This window comes from Opisthorchis viverrini, assembly GCF_000715545.1.
Source record: "Opisthorchis viverrini unplaced genomic scaffold opera_v5_49, whole genome shotgun sequence".
Classification (NCBI taxonomy): domain Eukaryota; kingdom Metazoa; phylum Platyhelminthes; class Trematoda; order Opisthorchiida; family Opisthorchiidae; genus Opisthorchis; species Opisthorchis viverrini.
This window is the reverse complement of record NW_008751705.1, coordinates 647,647-670,300: the sequence shown is the minus strand read 5'-3', so window position 1 is coordinate 670,300 and position 22,654 is coordinate 647,647. Positions and strand designations below refer to the sequence as shown.

Genomic DNA, 22,654 nt, shown 5'->3' with positions numbered 1-22,654 from the left:
ATAACAATATACGATATACAGTTTGGGCCATGAAAAGGGTGAAACTGAAAAACAAGTGGACAGATGTTAACAGCCATTCGGGAGGGAACGAACCTGGAGCAATACTACTTAATGGTGCAATAGAGGTGGAGAGCTGTTCCCCAGAAGTCAGTCAGGGTCATCAGAATTGATCCAGAAATGGCATATCCCGAACGGAATGTTCGCCACTTCACCGTATGGACTAGGACTGTCGCTCGAAGCCGCTTGCCTCAATTGCCGAAGAGCATGTCAGAGCATCCAGTTTTTCAATCTCACCGATTCGTTCCCAGAACCGGGCGATTCTCGCAACATCAGAGGGGTAAAGCTCCTTGTGACTGTAGTTTCTCTGTATTTCGGAACCCTCAGTGAGGTCAGCCTTCTCCTCACTCCTTGTGAGGAAGCCCTTAAAGATGGGCTCAAGCATGGGGCTCCACGCCTGTACGCAACATAAGATGAGGATTAGCATAAAACTTATGTGTGTGTGGGAGACATGAAAACCAAAAGCATTCGTCTTAGTCGATGCTGCATTTACCTATCTAGACGCCAGCCGACCCTGAATGAAAGCCTAAATTCGGCTGTGATTTCAATCCCTAGGTCTCTCTCCCGATCGGATACATTCGGAACCGGTAAGTGAACGGTTGGCCTCTGCTGCATTGATTCACGTTACATTGTGATGAATCGTCTTTTCCTTTCATCGCTAAAGGAAATGGCTACTTTTCCATGAAAGTAGTTAACGGGGAAGAATTTTCCTGGGGTGAATTTTAGTGAGGATCAGGTAGAATCCAGGTCCAAGACATTTAAGGCATCAACAAGTGTTGTTCCGATCCAATGGATACTCGATTTGTTTGATTCTTGGTCTCAGTGATTTTTTATATCACCCGCTTTTGTCGTCCTTCAACTAATCTTCATGTGTTATTGACACACACGCACACACAACAGGCATGCATAAAGAGACAAGACAAACAGTTGAAACACGTTAGACGAGGCGGTAACAATTCTGTTTTTCTTCTCGCCAGACTGTGCCAAATCGTTCACCTGACAGTGATTTGTAAGGCATGTAACATCCTTACCGTTAGTTTTGTTAGACGGTGAACCTTTCGTATGTTGCGCAAAGATTGTCCGTCAAATTTTTGTGTAAATAAACCCACCTGTTCTATCCAAGATCCAATTTAACTGTTCTACTGTTCTTTCGATCTTTGATCTACAGCGCATAGCCGTTTATCGGCTAGTGGACTACAAAATATAGGGCAATTACGTTTTGACAACCTGAAAGTTGATGAAACGGCTGCAGTCGTAATAACTGTCACCAGCGGCCTTCGTGAACTTAACTTAGTCTAAGCACTGTCATCTCCACCACGTGCAAATCGTATACTATTCTTAGCTGACGTCATAAAAATCGTATTTCATTACTCCCGATAATGCTTGTCTGATTTTAGTGAGAACATCAGCTTTGAATGACAAAATCGGGAACTTCTACCCATAGTTCACCCCCCTTATCGATTGTACTCATCTATTCATTGTCTTTAAACGTGCAAGCGTGTCGTGTGAGGCAGGTCTCTCATTCATACTGAATTAAAGCAAGGTAGCCGAACATTTCGGACCAAACATGACATCGTTTGACCGTAGTCTGCGACTTCCTGGAACTGCCTGGCATACCTTGGATTGCTTTCAAAACTGATATATCACCATGCCACAATCAAAGTTAACTCCTTTTAAAGTAATGGATCTGCGCACCACAATATCGTCAAGGGAGAAAACAAATCCTTGAGTGGCTATTTCGAGTAGTTCAACATCTGGGTGAATGTCGAACGTTTAACAACGCTATTTCGCTCATTTAGCACGCCCAGATTGACAGAGTAAGGCAGTTGCTATTCATCAAGCAACTCAGGGTCTGTGCACTCGAAATAGGTCACATGCGCACCGGAAGTTCCATGGTCTGATTGACCAATTGTCCGGTAGCTTCAATGTCTATTCAACGGGGACTCCATGGAATACACTTGTACAATGGGTGTACAGGGTTGAACACTCTTGTGACGTCAAGACGGGTTTGGTGGCTGTTGTGGGTGTACAGGGTGTGACGTCAAGACGGGTTTGGTGGCTGTTCTGATTCAGGAACAAACAGGACTAGCAGAAATGTCATCAAACCATTCAGCAAGAGTGTAGGCAGGTCATTTGGGTTCGAAAGATCTGGAATGAAATGTCAAAATCACTGTGGACGAGACAACACCACGTGTGGTTCGTACGAATTTGTCACATTCGTTGATGGATTTCCTGTGTTTTATACCACGCAATCAAAAGGTTTGTTTGATTTCCACTGGGACCGGAAATAATTAAATTTTACTCACCTGAAAGAGGATTATTGTCAAAAATGCTGCGGATTCTCTACTTTCGTCACCAACTGTAGTTGTGGTTTTTTCACAACGCGATCCTCGAGAATGACCTAGAGAGCATGTGATATTCGGAACTACGACGGTTCTGCTTTGAAATTCGACAGAACCATGCTTCTACCTGTTATTCAAACTGGTAGGTAAACGCACTGCTATGGAAAAGTACCATTACACGCACACCCTGTGTGGGCCTGGAGTTTCAGATTTACATCGAAACAGTGTTCGTACAATGACGCTCCTAGAACTCAGTATGCACAGCAGCAATAATGATGTTGGCTGTTGTGCATGGATAGCCATTTCGGAAGCAGAAGGAAGCATGGGGGCTTGGATACTGCCGGGTCGCCCAAGCCTAGACAGAAGAAGTCGAGAGGCAGAGGTCGGGTTCGAACCACTGACTTTCCGATCAGTAAATTTGTGCTTTAACCACTTGGGTCATCTCTCGTCTCATGACAAATGGCTACTAATTGACTCATTGACTATCCAACGGTCAAAAAAATGAATGATTTCTCTTTTCCCGCTATTCGGAAACTCCCATCAAGAAGGGAACCGCTTCGCCGGGCGGCTGATACAGTATCAAGCCGTACCACCCCGTGTTGTGCTATTTGCTATCGTGATGTTGGTGTTACTATATAATATAGATGCGATAGTAGTATATCAACCCCACAAATCCCCAAAACTATCAACAGATAATAGAATCTGCCCGTCATGAAAGAAGAACCGGCAAAACCAAGACGGTTACTATAGTACTGCTGAAGCCGTCGTGCCGACCAATCATACATCTCAAGCTTGAACACTTTTGTCTGTTCGGACATGATAAATCAGGCGCATCCATCGTACACTGATGGAACGGTGGTAGCGAGATCGCCTATCAAACCAGCAGTCCGTGTTCCGAATCACGCCACCGTGGTGGACAGGCACCGTTGAGGAGTTCGTTCCAGATCGAAGCTGGGATCCGCCATTCCCACGTTTTGGTACGGATAAGCCTGAATAATTGTGCCACTGACGGAGCGGAAACCTCCTTCAGCCTTCAATTGTAAGCCAATGTAAAGAATCTGTCCTTCAGATCCCATATTTTACCGTTACGGAAAGTGTTTGCACAAACATATCGGGCTTATAACCCTAGCTTGTAAAGACAGATATCCAACGGGTCCACCTTTAAAAAGTATTCACACAAGGGACGATAGAGTTAGTCGTATTTTTGCTCCAGATCGCATCTTTAAACATGCCCAACCCATACTCCGGCATATTGTGCGAAATCAAGAAGCAAGCACACAGTCTAGAGCGATGATAAAAACTTTTTTTTTCATTCGGCACAATGGTTCTATTCATTTCGTATGACTGATCGATCACAAGCCAGGAAAAAGACCCTTTGTAACTTGTAGAAGATGTTTCGTACTCGGGCTATTGGTTTAACATCGTGTGCAGCTAGCTGAGTCGAAGAATGCACACAACGGCCTATTTTCAGCTACTTCGGATCTATCAATGTATGAAAGGATAACGGTTGTATTCATCAACCAAGAAGGTCATCCGCTTGATTGTTCGTCTGTACGCCTAGCTTGGCAGTTGGATCGCAAGCATTTCATCACCAACCGTCAATTCACTCAACCCTGCACTGACGATGTCACCTCAATTGGTGATGAAACGTTTGCAATGCAACTGCCAAGCTCGGCGAACAGACCAACGACCAAACAGCACACCCGAGCTACCTACATTCCATTGCTAGGTCATCTGCATCTGGGGTTTTCATCTTCTGGTCCATGCCACACAGCATTTGTTTGGCTGAAGCCCTCTGACTAATCACCTGTAAGTCATACACGAAAAATTCGCCTTAAATGGGAGGAAAATGAGAAATAGTTTAGATTGAGAAATTCAAGGAATTCCGGAAAAAAGCGGGGATAAATAGTGTGTGTGTGTGTGTGTGTGAGAGAGAGAGAGAGAGAGAGAGTAAGCATGCAGCTTCCTCACATGCATCTCGCTTCTTCGAGATAGCCTTGTGCTTGAAAGCAATGGCCTTTTAAAGTTCACCACGATTATCCAGTGGCTAAGATCACGTACAGTCTCGGCCTTTTCCCCACTACTCACCGCTGACCTGTGACATGAAATTCATTTGCTCAATCGTGTACACAGCTGACTAGCATCCGTTTTCGTTCCTACCTGTTGCATCGGAATACGCCAGTGGAAGCCTTCGCAGGATTGAGGAGGCCTCATGTGGTGTGTCTTGGTCGGCTTGCACGATAAGCTGAACTCATCGATGTTCGCTTCGGAGAGAACAAGGGCCTGTATTATGCATGAGATGAGCATGGGTAACAACTAAGTGGCACTTTGCACGTAGCTATGCTCAGTTAAACAGAGTCACCTTCACTCCCACAATGACATCAATCTGATGGATATTGCGCTGAACACCGTTACGGAGAATCCATTTTGAAACCTTTAGATTCCTAGAAGAGAACATTACTTTTTAGGGAGTTCGCTTGTGTTCTTTGAGCTCTCTGGCCCAGTTCGTCGACACACCAATTAAAAGTGAAGAAAGAAAATAATGACCTTGAATTGGTCTTCCACTTCCCAAAAGTCTACTGGGGCGGACCAAAAAATATCAGCTGTTGATGAGATTTTATCAGACTAGTACATGAGGTCATCACTCAAAACATCGTTTCATCCCTCCATTACATTGTAGCATCCAAATCACCGAATTTCACTCTAACTGCATTCCAATTTATTTGTTTCTTAGACGAACCGCTTGAGCACGGTTTTTATACCAATACTCCAAGAAGTACGCCCATTGGATCGGCTGATGGTGATAACTGGGGACGTAGGGGGTGAGGAGGAATTGGGGTTGATGACAATATTCGTGTTTCTAAAGCATCCCTAAAGACCTTTTGTCATTCTGACATTTCTGACAAGATCGGGCCTGCTATCCAGTCGATCGCAAAAACCGCATCGGAGTCGATACCACACCGCTAGCACATTCGGTGGCTGATCAAAATCGCATATTCAGTCAACTCACCCGTTTTTCCACGCACCAACGTGAAACATAGCTGTGCGGCAGCGAAGCACCAGTGTCCTCATCCGGTGTTACAGCCAGTGCTGTTATTGCTGCTGCTGCTGCCGCCGATGAGGACGATGAGGACGACTGCCAACGAACAAACTTTGCCATTGCGCGTGCGCATGAAGAGCCACTGTCTCTGTTCTCTTCCCTGGATGGGATGTGTGCGGTGCCGTAAAGGGGATCCAAAACCTTCATTTCATGGGGTATGGTATGACGTTGGTGCAACCCTAGTAAGGTAAGTCAGGCATTTCTGCTCACTTTGAGGATGTGACGCAGACAGACCACCTGTCTGGATCAAACAGTATCCAGTTCGAACGGATAGCGAAGCCCGCTGAAACCAAGCTTGCCAAACGAAAGACCGGTAGCTTTCGGCCGGTGGTGTGCGCAGCCAGGACGGAATGCCGGGCCGCCAGCTATACTGATAAATTGGTTACACTCTTGATAGGTACCAAATGTTGCAGGTGAATTGGGGCTTCACGACCGGACTTGTCAGGACCCCTGGTTTGTGATGGGCACTCGGAAACTTCTTCATAGCGGTCCACAGCTCAGTATATTCTTCTATGCTTAGCTGCTTCTTTGTGTAGATTTCATCAAAGTGTTGGATTTTGTCAGTCTCTCGTCTTCCGAATATACTTCAGAAGAGGAGACGAAAATAAACCGGCTATCGTAGAAAGTCTGACAGATGGAAACAGAAGCGGAAATAAGCGATCAAGTACCCACAGCACATAGAAGATCACGATCGTAGGAAGTGTAGAGATCATTGACAAATATCATATCCCTCAGATGGCTGATATTCTGTCACGCTGTTTAAACACCTGGGATGTTTGCCCTGTGGAGCACCTGTTGTTATTCTTCGTACATACTTTGGGGGAGGGAGTCATAATGCAATGGCCGGAGAAGCTTGGTGGGCACATATGTGCACGGAGAATATGATGCGGTTCACACACATGGTTTGACCGATCGTCGAGCCTTGTAAGAACGGAAAAAACCGTTCAGGTATGCGGAAAAAGCAACTGAATGTTTTAAGATCACCTGTTGGTATACAAGGAAATGGATGGAGCATAGGGACTGAAAAGAAATGCGAATCACTTGTAACAGTCCTCGGTGCCTCACAGGATAGTGATGGATGTGTCTTTTTTCATTTTACGCAATACAACATAGTACAATACAATACAATGCAATGCAATACAATACAATTCAATACAATACAATACAATACAATACAATACAATACAATACAATACAATACAATACAATACAATACAATACAATACAATACAATACAATACAATACAATACAATACAATACAATACAATACAATACAATACAATACAATACAATACAATACAATACAATACAATACAATACAATACAATACAATACAATACAATACAATACAATACAATACAATACAATACAATACAATACAATACAATACAATACAATACAATACAATACAATACAATACAATACAATACAATACAATACAATACAATACAATACAATACAATACAATACAATACAATACAATACAATACAATACAATACAATACAATACAATACAATACAATACAATACAATACAATACAATACAATACAATACAATACAATACAATACAATACAATACAATACAATACAATACAATACAATACAATACAATACAATACAATACAATACAATACAATACAATACAATACAATACAATACAATACAATACAATACAATACAATACAATACAATACAATACAATACAATACAATACAATACAATACAATACAATACAATACAATACAATACAATACAATACAATACAATACAATACAATACAATACAATACAATACAATACAATACAATACAATACAATACAATACAATACAATACAATACAATACAATACAATACAATACAATACAATACAATACAATACAATACAATACAATACAATACAATACAATACAATACAATACAATACAATACAATACAATACAATACAATACAATACAATACAATACAATACAATACAATACAATACAATACAATACAATACAATACAATACAATACAATACAATACAATACAATACAATACAATACAATACAATACAATACAATACAATACAATACAATAGCCATGACTTATTTTGCTAGCCTTTTCCTCATTAGTCCACTTTTGGGACTTTCCACTGAGTGGATACTAACGAGGGTCCAAGAGTATGCAATCGTCCTTTGGTAATCCTCGTATCTCTCACCTTATTGATGTCTTTATATAATCGATGTCGATCTTCAATGCAAACGAGTATGGTATTGTGGTAAAGGTTTTAGAAAGTCTGCGTGCAGTCTACAGGGACCAATATGACCCTGACAGATCCACACACAACCGGACGTGGGGCATCCCGTCTCCTGAGTCCGGTGATTCTGTAAAAACATAGCTGCCAGTTGGAGAAAAATGAATGTTGTTAGGGGCACGAAATTATCCGGTATGTAGCAGCCCAAGTTTCCCAACGATCGTTTCGAGGCTTTTAACAGACGTGCTGAAACTGTTGTACAATGCTTCAGCACGGACGGCATCACCTTTTAGGAGGAAAATTCACATCACCGGGGACTTTTTTGTTCCCTCAAGCCATTCCGATTCATCCAGCCAGAATCCAACAGAATCCACAAAAGTGTTGCTTGCCTATCGTACAAAGCACGGGGGTTGTATTAGAGGATGTCACGGTGTCGTTATCAGTATCAAAGACAGCAACATCTGCGTTGACACCGATGCTTCACTGCTGTACAGTTTATTTGATTGTACCAAAAACCTTAAATTGGAAAGAACGGGAAGGAGTGGATGAGGAAGGGACCTAGTGCTGACGCGTCGCTAACATTCAGAGGTGCTTAAATCTCCAAACACTCGACCAGACGGGGCCCATTGGCCGCACAATGCTCTAAGTTCAAAAACCTTTGCAACTGGAATAAAAGGTTTTGAGCCGAAATGCTGTATTTTGTTGCGTATGTGCTCATACCCAAAATCATTCTAATCTACCTTCACATTTCCGCAGTTCACCAAATTTCATTGTCCCCTGAAGTAATCATACCTCTGGCGGAAAGTCTGGTGGAATACTGTCCTAGCATTGCTGGGTCCCCAGATGTTCAGTGAGGCTCAGTGGACTCATATTCTGAACTCAATTGCCTGTCCCTTTTAGTCCATCAGGGATACGTGGTAGCTTTTGAAAATTCAATTCCATTGTGCGATTACTGAGCGCCCGACCAGACAGCACGGACGCTACTCACGTCGATTAGCCGCCTCCATTTCTTGCAATACCTCCGGTAAAACACGGGCTGGGGTCACGCGGACACCATCCAGCCTTCCATCGGATTGTTTTCCTCTCTACAGCTGCCCATCAGAACTTATGACAGAAAGAATATGAGTCTCGTTAGAGAAAACATTTGCTACCTGGGGAGCATGTTTTACTATGGCTGGATCCTTTTAGTTGCCTCCATTTTTCAGATATAATTTCAACTATCTCAACTGAAACCGCAGTATCCACTTAACTGAACTACCAGACAAGTCGTAACCTGATCACCTTCCACTGAGCTGCTAGTGTCTTACTTCATGGTTACTGCGAGGAACAACTGATGCGCAATCGACGCTTTAACCATGATATCTCTGAAAGAAAACCGTAGGCCAATAGTACACAAAACTAGCACACTGTGCTCTGTTTTGCCCAACGTAATTAGTTGCTGTCCAACATTGCCTGTCAACCAAACTGAGGACTTCTACAACGAGAACTCACATTCACGTCTACTTTGGTACATATACTGTTCACCTTACCGCTCGTAGAGAAATTGTTACTGTTTTTCACTTATGGTTCTACTCTAGCATGATGTTTGTGCGAACCTATACCGAATCGACCAGTTCCTTCGTCAATCGTGGATGCTGTTGCGATCTGATCCTGGTACGCAACGCTGTTGATTCCATTGGCTGGTCACATATATTCGTTGGTCACTGTCTTGGCCGGGAGTTTGCGAGCTAAAACCTGAGGCAAACGTGCACATGGTGGATGGGTCAGTGTACTGAAAATGCACTTATACGCTCCACGGCACATGCCATTGGCACCACAGCTGTCGTTCATTCTGTGTCTATCCTGTGGGTTATGGCTAGGTGTGTCTGTATACCGTTTGCCTGTAAACTGCACGAGAAGCGCATGCGACAGCGAGCGCGTCTAGCCTGCTGCGCCTGTGGCTTGCCAGTGAGTCAATAGCGAAGCGCTTCGCTATCGATCGCATGGACAGTGGCGCTCAGACAGTTTAAACTTCGCACGATCAATCGTTCAAATTACGTTGCTGTGATTTCGCTCCCTGGGGATTGTCTGTCACAACTACAACTACAGCAGGCAGTTTGTTTGTGCGGTTTTGCGTCATTCGATTCCGTGCCTTGTTTTGTGATTGGTGAACGCACTTCACTGATACACCATTGGTAAGCCAAAGTAATCACATTGTCTCATTTCACATTTTAGGTTTTCTTCGGCTATTCTGTCAGCATCCTTGATAAAAGTTTGTATATCTTGAGCGGCACTATTTTTTTCATCAGTTGAACGACCGGATAATGTTTGTACGTCCTTCAGCTGTACGTACCAGCCGTAATCCTGGTCGTCGCCCCATTCCACCCAGGATGCCTGTGAATGAGGCAAACCGACCACTATTACGACAGTTTGTACGAAACCGTCGTTCTGATCCACGTTATGAAGCCTATATCCTGGAGGTCAGGGAAGGACCAGCAGTGAATGGTAATACTAATGCTGCGGCCGGTAAATCTATACCTCAACCATGGGTAACAGTTCGTGACTTTGTACGAGCTAACCAGTCAATCGGACTTCCCGTCTCAATCTGTGATACATTATTAAAGCACCTCCTGACTTGTGTGTCCCTTGAGGTACCAGGTCGCGTGGACAGTTCAGAAGACAGCGAGCTAGCATGCGCCTCACCTACGTCTGCAAATGATCCCCAAGCTAACAGTCCTGCTCGAGCTTCGGGTGATGCCAATTCACCGGCAACGGGAGACGTAACGTCTGAAGAAAATTCCCCTGCAAAGAAAAGCCCTCGGCGACTTCAACCGAAGGTGTTTCAACTATCTCATCTTACACCGATACGTATTGTATGTGAAGCAACCGGGTGTATTCTCGAGGTAACCGCGCGAGATCCAACCGCCAAACGGACGGCCAGTAACCCTGAAGAATCAGAGCAGGTGGCTCAAGTCGATCCATCCAGACGATGGATAATATCTGCTCCTTTGGCCAATTCAACTGGTGAACAGACTATGGACAGTTCCACAGCACCGGGCGGCAAACGGCGGCACCCATGGGAAACACGTGGCATCTTGGAGTTGCACGAGAGCCTGATGCCTCAGCTGTCGGCATTTTTGAGTAAGTTTCAGAAGACTTTTTGGGTGAATTTTAAAGAAAATTCAAGTGTATTACTTTCGATCAGTAAATGGAGTTATAACGTTGTATTGGTTATATCTAATTAGCACGATGACGGATGCTAGCAATTCTGGGTGCGCCTGCTCACTGCACATGAGTGTCCATTTCTCTTGGTTATTTACTGTTGATACCAAAGTAGATTGCTTTGCACAGGCTTCCCCTGGGGGAACGAGCAGACACATTCACCCTCTTCAAGGAGGCATCTCACATAATTGTTCATCTTTGAAAAGGTTGCCGTTGTGGATGCTCTCCAAGAGTGGCTTGTATTCAAAGATTATTATCGTGGCACCATGAAAAAACTAATTCCAGTGGGTACTTTTCCCGCTGCGTTTTTGAGACGCTGCGTTTTTGAGACCCCCCCCCCCCAGGCTTTATTTCGATGCGTCGGGTGGAGTCCCATTTGGTGAAAATCCCAAAAATCAGTGATGTCTAGTTGTCGATGCGGCCGCCATTAACTATTGTTTCCGGCATGTTCTGGTTCCTTTATACTAGCATGCTCTGGTTCTCTCTACAGTCTTCTGTGCGCCTCTGGGATAGCAGCCTGATGCACAATTCAGGTCATGTAAGTCGGTCCGTACATCATGTTTCCTGTTAGCTGGTCCCACAGTGGCCGATTCGTAGCTTGTGCCTCTCAACGTGAACCTCTGTCCCAGCGATTCTCAGATAATCATTCTGTAAAATGTTTGCGGACTAAGTGACCTGGTCATAGATATTCGATGAAATTGTTTGGTCAGCGTTTCTGTGAACTTTACTGGTAATCGGCTTTATCCAGAGATGAGATAGGGAGGAATGCTTGTAAAACACACGGAAGCTGCTTCGATCATGCTGAGGTCATTTTTGAAGGTACCATAATAGTCCGCGAGGTTGTTTAGCGATCTGTGTCCTGAAAGTTGAAGAACCACTGGGCTGAAATAACCGATCCGAGTATCTTATACCGTCTTATTTGGACAATCTGGGATGATTTCAAACCTAAACAAAGCCCCTCAGGATAACATGTCTTTTGACACTGGTTCAGTCATACTCGCCTCTATTGAAGTTCAAAACGACTACTTTGAAAGTTAGGTAGATGGGTCTCCTAATCTGTCCACCAGTTGATGTAGTTAAAAAAACTACTTCAGTTTTCCGCTAGTTTCTTCCAGTATATATGGTCGATTTCTGTTTGAAATGCAGATAAACAGGCCTAATAAAGTTGACGACTCGTGTTCAAGTACGTTGGTTGAAACACTCGAGGATATATTGGGAAACCGGCTGCCTTATTTGCGCTACGTTGATATGTGCTCAGTTACCTCCATAATGTGGAAATTTGAGGCCAATGGCGCATTAGTAATTAGCAAACTAGGAGTTGTGTTCTATCGCTCCGTACAATGATGTTTGAAACTATTTCGGCAACCCTAGTCGTAATAGCTTGTATGGCCAACTCCGACTTTTAGGGAGGGGGGGGGTAAATATGTGACTGTAAGACACCCAGAGCCAAGCCACCGACGTCTGTATCAGAGCTGAAGGAACATGACTTGAGGAAAAGCTAAGAATGGGGAAAATTTCATTCTCTACGCTTTTGGAAATTCTGCGTTCGTTTGGCATTCATCTGACAGCACCTATATTCAGCCACAATTTTTCCAAAAGCGTCACAGAGTAGAAATGACTTGTGCCAGCTCCGTTTTATAGGTGCATTTTTTCCGCGGGATGAAGTTTTCTGGTTCCCTCCTCATCACCATCAGAGACAGCAACATCAGTGTTGACATTGGTGCTTCGCTGCCGTAGAACCACAAATTTCATGGTCCCAGCGATTCTCAGATAATCATTCTGTAAAATGTTTGCGGACTAAGTGACCTGGTCATAGATATTCGATGAAATTGTTTGGTCAGCGTTTCTGTGAACTTTACTGGTAATCGGCTTTATCCAGAGATGAGATAGGGAGGAATGCTTGTAAAACACACGGAAGCTGCTTCGATCATGCTGAGGTCATTTTTGAAGGTACCATAATAGTCCGCGAGGTTGTTTAGCGATCTGTGTCCTGAAAGTTGAAGAACCACTGGGCTGAAATAACCGATCCGAGTATCTTATACCGTCTTATTTGGACAATCTGGGATGATTTCAAACCTAAACAAAGCCCCTCAGGATAACATGTCTTTTGACACTGGTTCAGTCATACTCGCCTCTATTGAAGTTCAAAACGACTACTTTGAAAGTTAGGTAGATGGGTCTCCTAATCTGTCCACCAGTTGATGTAGTTAAAAAAACTACTTCAGTTTTCCGCTAGTTTCTTCCAGTATATATGGTCGATTTCTGTTTGAAATGCAGATAAACAGGCCTAATAAAGTTGACGACTCGTGTTCAAGTACGTTGGTTGAAACACTCGAGGATGTATTGGAAAACCGGCTGTCTTATTTGCGCTACGTTGATATGTGCTCAGTTACCTCCATAATGTGGAAATTTGAGGCCAATGGCGCATTAGTAATTAGCAAACTAGGAGTTGTGTTCTATCGCTCCGTACAATGATGTTTGAAACTATTTCGGCAACCCTAGTCGTAATAGCTTGTATGGCCAACTCCAACTTTTAGGGAGGGGGGGGGTAAATATGTGACTGTAAGACACCCAGAGCCAAGCCACCGACGTCTGTATCAGAGCTGAAGGAACATGACTTGAGGAAAAGCTAAGAATGGGGAAAATTTCATTCTCTACGCTTTTGGAAATTCTGCGTTCGTTTGGCATTCATCTGACAGCACCTATATTCAGCCACAATTTTTCCAAAAGCGTCACAGAGTAGAAATGACTTGTGCCAGCTCCGTTTTATAGGTGCATTTTTTCCGCGGGATGAAGTTTTCTGGTTCCCTCCTCATCACCATCAGAGACAGCAACATCAGTGTTGACATTGGTGCTTCGCTGCCGTAGAACCACAAATTTCATGTAATTATACCGAAAGCCTAAGAGTTAAAGGAAAAGAATGAGTGAGGAAAGGTCAGCATTCTGAGATGCCTACACTCCAAGTGCTCAGTCAGATAGTCTGGAATGAAGCTGACGTCACAGACACCACGGACAGCGATCAGCTGCTATTTCTTACAATGTCTCCAACCAAGCGCAGGAGGGGTCACGGCGAACGCATCCTGGAAGTTAGACCCCACCAGCAACACATTAACTCTTCGCAATCATCATCATTGTCAGCTGTATTAACCGCATACTCGTCGTACAATGGTTGTAGCTGCCGCAGTTTCGTTCAACGATGATTTGGTGGGATAGGTACAGTGGGATGTCAAGTGGGGGGTTGGAAAAGGAGCTATGCATTGAAGGCAATAGCTTGGATGCACGAGCGCCATTGAGGGCGCGACTGGACCATATCTGACAATGTCTCTAGCCATTGATGCGGCCCGTCTCGGGGTCCCCATCCAGGAAGATGGCAGTGACCAGCGCAGCTGAGTTTGCTGGTAATGGCTTTCATACTTCGCTGCCAAGTCATTGTTTGACCGCCTCTGGCTCTCTTCCACCCTTCACTCTTCGCAATCTCTTTCACGTTGTCCACTTTGCGGTTTGGGCCATTCTGGAAGAGGCATAGAGAACAACATTCTTCTCGGTAGATGCGTGTTTCGGCATGCGCGTAACATGGCCCAGCCACCGTAGCTGATTGTGCTGGATATTTGTGCGTTTGAAATACCTGCTGCACGACCAAATACCTGTTTTCTAAGCACGAATTCGTTGGTGCCATCCAGCACCAGCAACGCTCATCGGTGGTCAAAAGCCTGAAGACATCTCACGTTATCCGTCCACAGAGGCTTTGTCTCGCAACCACACAGTCTGGCATACGTGACCCTTGACACCCAGTGATAGGCCATTTTGATGTCACAAGTGACGCCAATTTGCAAACGTGGTTTGGGTCTTTGAGATTCGTTCACTGACTTCATCAGACACATCCGTCAGATCCAATACGATTACCGAGGTATGCGAAATTCTCCACATCCCTTTGATTGTGAAGGATGTGCTCAGCGACCTCATGTTTTGAAGCATGGCTTTGCACTTTGAAGGTGCTACATGCATGCCGAAAGATGGTATGATAATGGTCGGTTTACTCAACAGGGCTTGTGTTTCGCCTTAGTCTTCAAAAATGAAGACCCTGTCGCCTACGTACCGCAGATTGGCAAGGTTTCCACCAGAAATAGTGTGAACACCGGGATTTCAAAGATCTTCCAGTGTTCGCTCCATAGTCTCATCGACGACGAATTTGAACAAGAGCGGAGAGAGTGGATATCCTTGTTGGATATCACTTTGTATGTAAATCTTTATAGAGCTCATCATACACTCTGGTCACAAACTTATGTTGGACAATCAAAATGAATGGAACGCACCTTTGAAGTCAAGAGACCAACATTGTGGGTCTTCTGTTCATATGGCGTTGCTCTAACAACTGACAGTGTGCAAATGTGATCGACATAGCCTCTACCTGGTCGAAATCCCGCTTGATGCTAAACAATCGAGGATTCGCGTGCCGCCGTAAGGCGGCGAAGAATCAGTGACACTAGAAGCCTTGTTGCAACGGGAATTAAACTGATACCTCTCTATTCACCAAACTCACCGCCAGTAACGTTCCTGAAAATGGGCACCCGGTTCCAAGATAGACACAAATAGGCTGGACAGGCCATGGTTAAGGATTTCACCACCGTTGTTGAACAGGACAAGTAGAAGTCGTCAGAACCCGGATCACGATGACCTTTACGTAGCGATATAAAGCTGGACATTTCTGAGTCAGAGAGAAGGTTCCACGTTCACAGTATACCCTTCTGTTGAAGGCCGGCAGTGCAGATTGGTAGTGGTAGGTGGACAACTGAAGTGTTGTTCAAAGTGCAGTCTCTAACGGTCCAAACCTCCTTCTGCTGGATACCAGGGTGGCATTCTGGTCTCTGATAGTTTCGTTGTCAAGACGCTTCCGAGTTCCAGTCGAACGAACCAAGTGCAACAACCTGCAGAGGTTTCCAGCGTTTTTCGCTTCTTCCATTTCTTCGGACTTTTGAGTCCACCAAGCTTCTCGGTCGGTATTGACACTCAGTTTTACCTGGTGTCCAGTGGTGCGTCAGGTTGAGTTGTGGCTAGAAGGAATTTGCCGCCGGGCCTCCAACACAGCCACGGTCCGATCAGAAATCCTGTGTTTGGATAAGGTATCGCAAACGGGAATTTCTGTTCTGAGTAGCACTGTTGATATGTTCCCACTGGCCGTTAATATTCGACATAGGTCGATCCGGCAGATGTTTGAGGACCCGGGTCTGATAAGTTTCTTCTGGGTCCAGCGTACGAGCGATGTCCGCTTGTTATCCTGCTTGCTTCAGTGTGCTAACATTAAAGGCAGCTAATTTGACCGGCTTTTGGATTTTGAAAACAGACTTGGAATTGTTTAGGATTGCTACTGAAGTCGAACGCACAAGCCGAAACTGAGCGTGATGCACGGCGAAGAAACTGGTCACTCCTAGTGCCGGGATCTGCGGAGAAAGTATTCGAATTTGGGTGGGTTACGGTAGAAGAGACAATACGTGGAGGTGTAAGAAGGGGGCATCATCGTAAAGATATTTTAGCTTGCCCGCTGTTGTATGCAGAAACTAAAGCGTCCTGGCTGGTGACACCACGCGACGGCTGATGTAGCATGAGAGTATCGTAGTTGTACATGGGCTGGGATACTGCCAGGACGGCCAGACCTAGACGGGAAGACAATTAGGATCCTCGATCAAAGCCTTTGATTCAAAAGCCTTACCGCCAAACAGCGGTTTCTGGCCGGAAATGCAAGTGCATTACCATTTTTATAGAACGATATGTTCTACATATGTTTCAGCCTCAACCTGGAAGGCCAGAAGACTGTTGGTCGGATCTATAACCATTGATCAACCTGGTATGTAAAACTCTGGGTGTCGCACAGACACCACCCAGTATAACTCAATGGGTCACGGAGGTACAGAAACCGTCGCACCACGATAAGGCCCACTCTTTTTGTTTTCCAGTAAAAACTGAAAACGTTAGGAGGTAGGTAGTGACTCCCAGGTCGGTTCCTTAGCCTTTTATCGTTGAGGCCAGGTACAGTCGAAACAGTTAGGATCCTTGAGTTCTCGGTAGGTGCGTACAATCATTAAACATAATTTTTCCGCGACAGATTAAAAATATTCGGTTTTTGCCCGGTGACTTTGTCTTCCCTTAAGATGGCTGGCGAAGTGTTCAACGGTGTCTCCCTTTTTTGATAATGACATCCAAGTAGTGAATGTAGCCCAAAGTAACGTCGTTGAAAGCGGAGTTGTGTAAGATAGACGTCTACTAATCAGGATAGTGCAAGACTGGTAAATGAAGCTGTGACATCATTGATGTTAGATGTAAACAAAGTTTTTCGTTGGTTTGTACTTTTCCGAACATTATTTACTGATGTCTTCTTTTAAGAAAATTTTATTGCGATATCTCGACTATCCTGCTATCTGAAACCTGGTCTTGGCACATTCAGTTGCGATTCGTTTGCCTATCTCTTTAACAACTGGCTGTAATTCATCACTTGCGTACAATTTGGTGTCTCAGTAGAACATGAAGCTGTTGCAAGCTCGGCGGTTACGCCTACCGGATGAACCTTAAGAAGTGGGCTGTCGAATAGTTTTCAGCAACCTTATGAGTAGTGCATTACGAATATACATGTATCGCGATATCTTGAATATTGTAGCAACTGAAACATGGGGCGGCCTGATGCAGCACATTCAGTTGCCTGGAAACACCACAAACGAGAGATTCAGCTGGGTTCCAGGTGAGTCTCTCGCAAAAACAAAATAGTTAGCAAATGAGTGTATATTCGCTAACTTCGTGCAATTTGGTGCAATTTGGCCGAGTGGGCCAAATGTAGCACAGCTATACCGCTGACTTTTCCACTTAACCTGTGAACTATACACAGTGTATATTGCTAACTTCGTGCAATTTGATGCAATTTGGCCGAGTGGGCCAAATGTAGCACAGCTATACCGCTGACTTTTCCACTTAACCTGTGAACTATACACTAAGGTTCTCCACTTCTATCGGTGCACTAAGAATATGTGATACCAACACGTGGAGGTCACTGATATGCGCTTGAAAAATCCGCGTGCCACACTTTCCCTATTCCTCGCAAGCGGTCAATTTCGAAGGAGGATTGCCTGACAGAAAGGAAAAACCCTGGGGTACACTTTGTTTGGAAGACCCAAACTTACAACTGCATTACCCTTCGTACGCACGTTAATGGAATAGTTCATCACCGCAAGGATTCGCGCTGGGACACTGCATTTCGAGGCAGCGCTATGTTAAACAAATAGGTTTACACCAATTTTTTCGCCTTTAGTGCGTGTCTCACCCGCAGCCATTGTGTGTGTGTGTGTGCATGCATATATGTAAAGTTGCGTATTCGTGCTATTCATCCTGAATTCCATTTTCGAATAGAGAACGTTAAAGAAAAGCCTGGAATGTGGTGTGAAATGGTATGCTACCACGCATGACGCTGCCCACCATGCGGGAAACCATCCATCCAGTAAAAATGTCATTTTTATTGAAGATATGGTGCAGAACGTCCAGCTCAAACTCATATTGTTCTTTGACTCTTTCAAGCATACCAACGAAGCCACCGAAAGACAAAAAAGCCATTCGTCCATGAACAAAATCACAAGACACGATATTTGAGTGCCAGGTTTTGTCGCTCATTGTCAAATCAGCGGGGCTAAGCGAACTGCGAACTCAGCTAAACACCACTGATTAGATGCTGAATTAGTGAAAAATCGAACTCGGTGCGAAATACATTAGTTGATGGGCTTCGTCTACCAGTTCCAAAAATATATATATCACGTCCATCCATTTTTTTAAACTGTGCACGTCCGAATCATGGTTTGTAATGGACTAATGTAGTAGTTTTATTAGATGACTTGATAAACAAGCTTGAGCCGAACAGCTGACGCTTTTCTGTTCTACATATATTCTCCCACACGTAATTAATCTTGTGCACAATGTTAGGCGGATGGATTTGGAATCATATTCTTGATAGGCAGAAGCGGTAGTCTCCTCGTTTTCGCGAAATAAACTTGGTCGTCTGCCAGAAAGTCACATCGCACTGCAGATGAGGATGGTTTCCTTGTCTTGGCTTCTACACCTCTGGATGCAACTGTTCTCAGAAGATATTTGGAAGTTGACGGTGGCGAGCACCTTTTAAGGGAGATTCCGCGATATCGATTGCTCGAAGACACTCGTTTAGTGACAAATAAGCAGTTAAGTTCGACTTACTCACCGACGCGTGAAAAGTGCATCTGAACTTTGTACCACTTGTGAGTCGCCGTCTGAACTACCATGTTTCCGCAAATTGGCGTTAAAAGTTCGCCCATAGTTTTTACGTTTCTAATAGTATCGAAACCAAGGACAAAAAGCCGAGGGAAACCTTTACTATCCTGAGTAATGTAGTTTCAAGACGAAGCGTTCCAACATGTGGTATCTCGAGGTGTATTGTTGGCCCAGGATGACCTTTGTTGGTCAGCTGTTTACTGTTGGATGTACTTACCAATTCCAGTTACGGAGATTGGTCTAGACGGTACCTAGCTGGGTACGGTGTTAGTACATGGGTTGCCGTCTGACTTTGAGGGGCCTGCATAGTCTTAGTTACAAGTTCGTAGCTGACTCAACTGTGTACGAGTGGCACCGTCCTCAAACCATATGCGCACGCTAAAAACCCAAATAACTAGCTAAAAGCGATAAATTTAACCCGTAGATGGCTATTGGTTAGTGAAGGAAGGCCTGGTAAAGGAATGCGCACCACCCGGTTAAGATCAGCGACGTCTGATAAGTTGGGAAGATCACGCGTGATCTTAAACTTCCCCAGTCTACACGTACAATGGATTGGAACGAGGCTTATTTGTGTCTGATTCGAAAAGCTGTGCACTTGATCAGTCACTGACTGGAAGCTTGGACTGAGAAGCGGTACAATAGCGGAAAGTGGTATGGTTTCAATGCTTCGTTGATATACGGTTTTGAGACTTCACTCTCAGAGCATTCCTCGAATACGGAAATCACCATCTTGTGGGTGTCTGAGACACAATCAGCCAATAAAATAGGTTAGATGGCAACCCCAGAAATTTGGACCTTGATTTTCAGATTAATTTCAGTGCGACAATAGACGCGTCGACTGTAAAACCGCTCCGTGGACACTGTCCAAGCCAGTCGTGACTTTATCCGCAGCCCGACCCACCCAGAGTTCATTCCTGATGGAGAAAAAACCTTAGTTTTCTGGGTGCTGATCCGTAGACCTTTGGCAAAACCTTCCTGGCCGTTTGTAGTGGGGACTCTAGGTTTCATGTTTCTGTTTCTCTGAAAGAACGGAATTCCTTCATGTATTCAGTCGTTCTAGATACTTCGGAGACGTAGATAGTCTAGTGAGCTAGTTAGTTACCCTTCAAGAACCCACATAACTGGTGTGCTTCTTAGGATGCCGGAAATGCACAACCAATTATTTAACAAGCATGCCACCATTTGCGCATCGAGGACTGGGATCATCCTAGGTTGAGGTATCGCGCCTTTCGATTCGAACATTCCAGCCACCGGTAACTATAAGCATGCCATGTCAAAAGCTGCTTGCAGCGCTTTGCGAGACCCGCTCGGAACCAGTTATTGACGTGTATACGGCTGATTGGTGGACTATTCACATCTTTCCAGCACAGTTCTCGAAATGATCCATCCGAAGTACGGTAACACAAATATAAAATGCAAAGCATGTATTAAGGTGACCAGAACTGCCATGTCGGTCATCCGGATGGAACCGAAGTGAATTGTCTGTGCCCAGGGATTCGTACTCAGCAAGCACCGTGTCCAGGTATTTGGACTTTTGACAGACAATGTATGTCGACCTCGTAATCCTGAATGGCATATATGGTAACGATTTGTCCCCCCCCCCAATCTCAGCATTCAAGAGAGTCCCTACATTCCAACATCCGACATAAACGGTTTCTCGACCACCGCGTTTTCCAGCTGGCTTTCTGGTCACGGCATCCACTGGGACAATCGGAGAAAGTTTCATGGGAATTTATTATGGCATCAGTCGGTTTTCGTTCGAGAGTAAAATTCAACCTACAAGGCGGAAGCATGTGCAGAACTGTCCAAAAGGACTATGGTTTTGGTCGTTGAACTAGAGTTGATATCACCCTTCCAATCTGTTTTCACGTGCGGTTCATTGTCGTTTTGAAACCCATGTACGGCATGAAACACCCATTATCACCCTTCCACTGATGGAAATGCCGCCACAAGAAGACATTTAATAGGAGACCGGACGTTTCGGACCACATCAGTGGGGTTCCCGAAGCACATACTTCCGACCATATTGAGACATTAGGAGTTTGTTTTAATTGATAATGAGATGTCAGCAAAAATCAGCTCCAGACAATGGCTGGAATTGAGCCATTCTGTCTGGTCGATTTCACCGCGACTAGCTACAATGTCCCTCCTGGTCAGACCGTGATTATCCTGCTATGTGGAAAACTGAAGATTCGAAATGTTCCTTTCTACAACCCTGAGACTAAGTTTGGAACCAATTAGTAGACGGATTAACAGATTTGCTTATGCCTACTACATCAGATGGTCGTCGAGAGAAAAATGCCGCTGGCACTGCATTCATCCTCCTAGTTTCGAACAATCATTGCCCCGTTTCTTATGTTCAATCATTCTCTTCCAAACTCTTTACTGATATCCTTGTGGTCTTCCGTGGACTCCGTGAATTTGATCGTCTTGATCATTGTTAACAATGACCATCCTTGAAAAGGCCCGAGTATCACAGATGAAAATTAGTACAGAGATCAGGAATACGTTCACTATTATACCATGACATGACCAAATCCTCACAACTGTCTAGGTTGCCTTCATGCTGTTACCCGGGTGTAGCTCTATCTGATCTAAGTGACTGGGTTTTATACAATGTAGGGGATAGATCAGTCATTGCTGTCCCAGCAGAAGTTCTGACAAAGGGTGCTAGTGTTCCAAGCATTAGGGTTGGTGATACTTCCAACGCTTGGTGCACGTGCACGGATATTGCATGTTGACCTGTAGACTTCACAGGGGCGAGATGGTTCAAGTGGTTAGGGCGCGAATTTACCGACCGGAAGGTTCGTATTTCGAACCCGACCTCTGCCTCCCGACTTCCTCTGTCTAGGCTTGGGCAACCTGGCAGTATCTCAGCCCTCATGCTTCCCTCCGGTGGCATGGCAGCTAGGCACCGGAAGGGTGTTACAGCTGAACGATTCATTCAGACTCCACAGACTAGTCCATCGTCGGCCTGGGACGAAAGGTTCCCTAGACTGTTCACACTGGTCGCTTCTTTCACGAAAAAAACTCCCTATCTGGGGCTTACTACTTCTTACTACGAGGTATCTGTAGCAGTCAGTCGCGATTAGTAGGTGTCAATTTTACAATTTTGCTATCTTTGTGACTGCTGTTATTTTAGTTTAGAATGAGTGCGAATAAATATAGAACCTAGCTCTCTCTCTCACCCACAAGTCCTAGACGTGTGCGCACCATAAATCATCTCCGAGTTGCACCGACTTTATCAAGTTATCTTCGAATTTTCGACGGAATGTTTATGGCAATGGTATCTGCTCGTTTCAACAACTTAGATTGACCATCAGAACCTAAGGGTAGTAACCTCAGTGTTGACGCTGATGCTTTACTGCCGTACAACCATAAGGTTTATCTAATTGTATTTAAAACCCTAGAGTGAAAAGAAGAGAAAAAGAGTGGGTGAA

At 44.4% G+C, this 22,654-nt stretch overlaps 2 protein-coding genes across 2 annotated transcripts in view; one reads left to right on the top strand and one right to left on the bottom strand.

Moving 5' to 3' along the window:
- Positions 1–220: 220 nt before the first annotated feature.
- On the bottom strand, positions 221–5,646 carry T265_03422 (hypothetical protein; the record flags this gene model as incomplete). The annotated part of the gene is made up of 4 exons (XM_009167906.1): positions 221–421; positions 2,364–2,458; positions 4,116–4,206; positions 5,410–5,646. The coding sequence occupies 4 exons, from the start codon at positions 5,644–5,646 to the stop codon at positions 221–223; spliced, it is 624 nt and encodes a 207-aa protein (XP_009166170.1).
- Positions 5,647–9,695: 4,049 nt separating this feature from the next.
- Positions 9,696–22,654, top strand: part of T265_03421 (hypothetical protein) — a gene marked incomplete at both ends in the record, with an annotated part of 17,409 nt that continues 4,450 nt past the window's right edge. The window contains one exon of the mRNA XM_009167905.1: positions 9,696–10,856. Within this exon, the coding sequence (XP_009166169.1) occupies positions 10,040–10,856 (817 nt within the window). The remainder of the gene's footprint in view (positions 10,857–22,654) is intronic.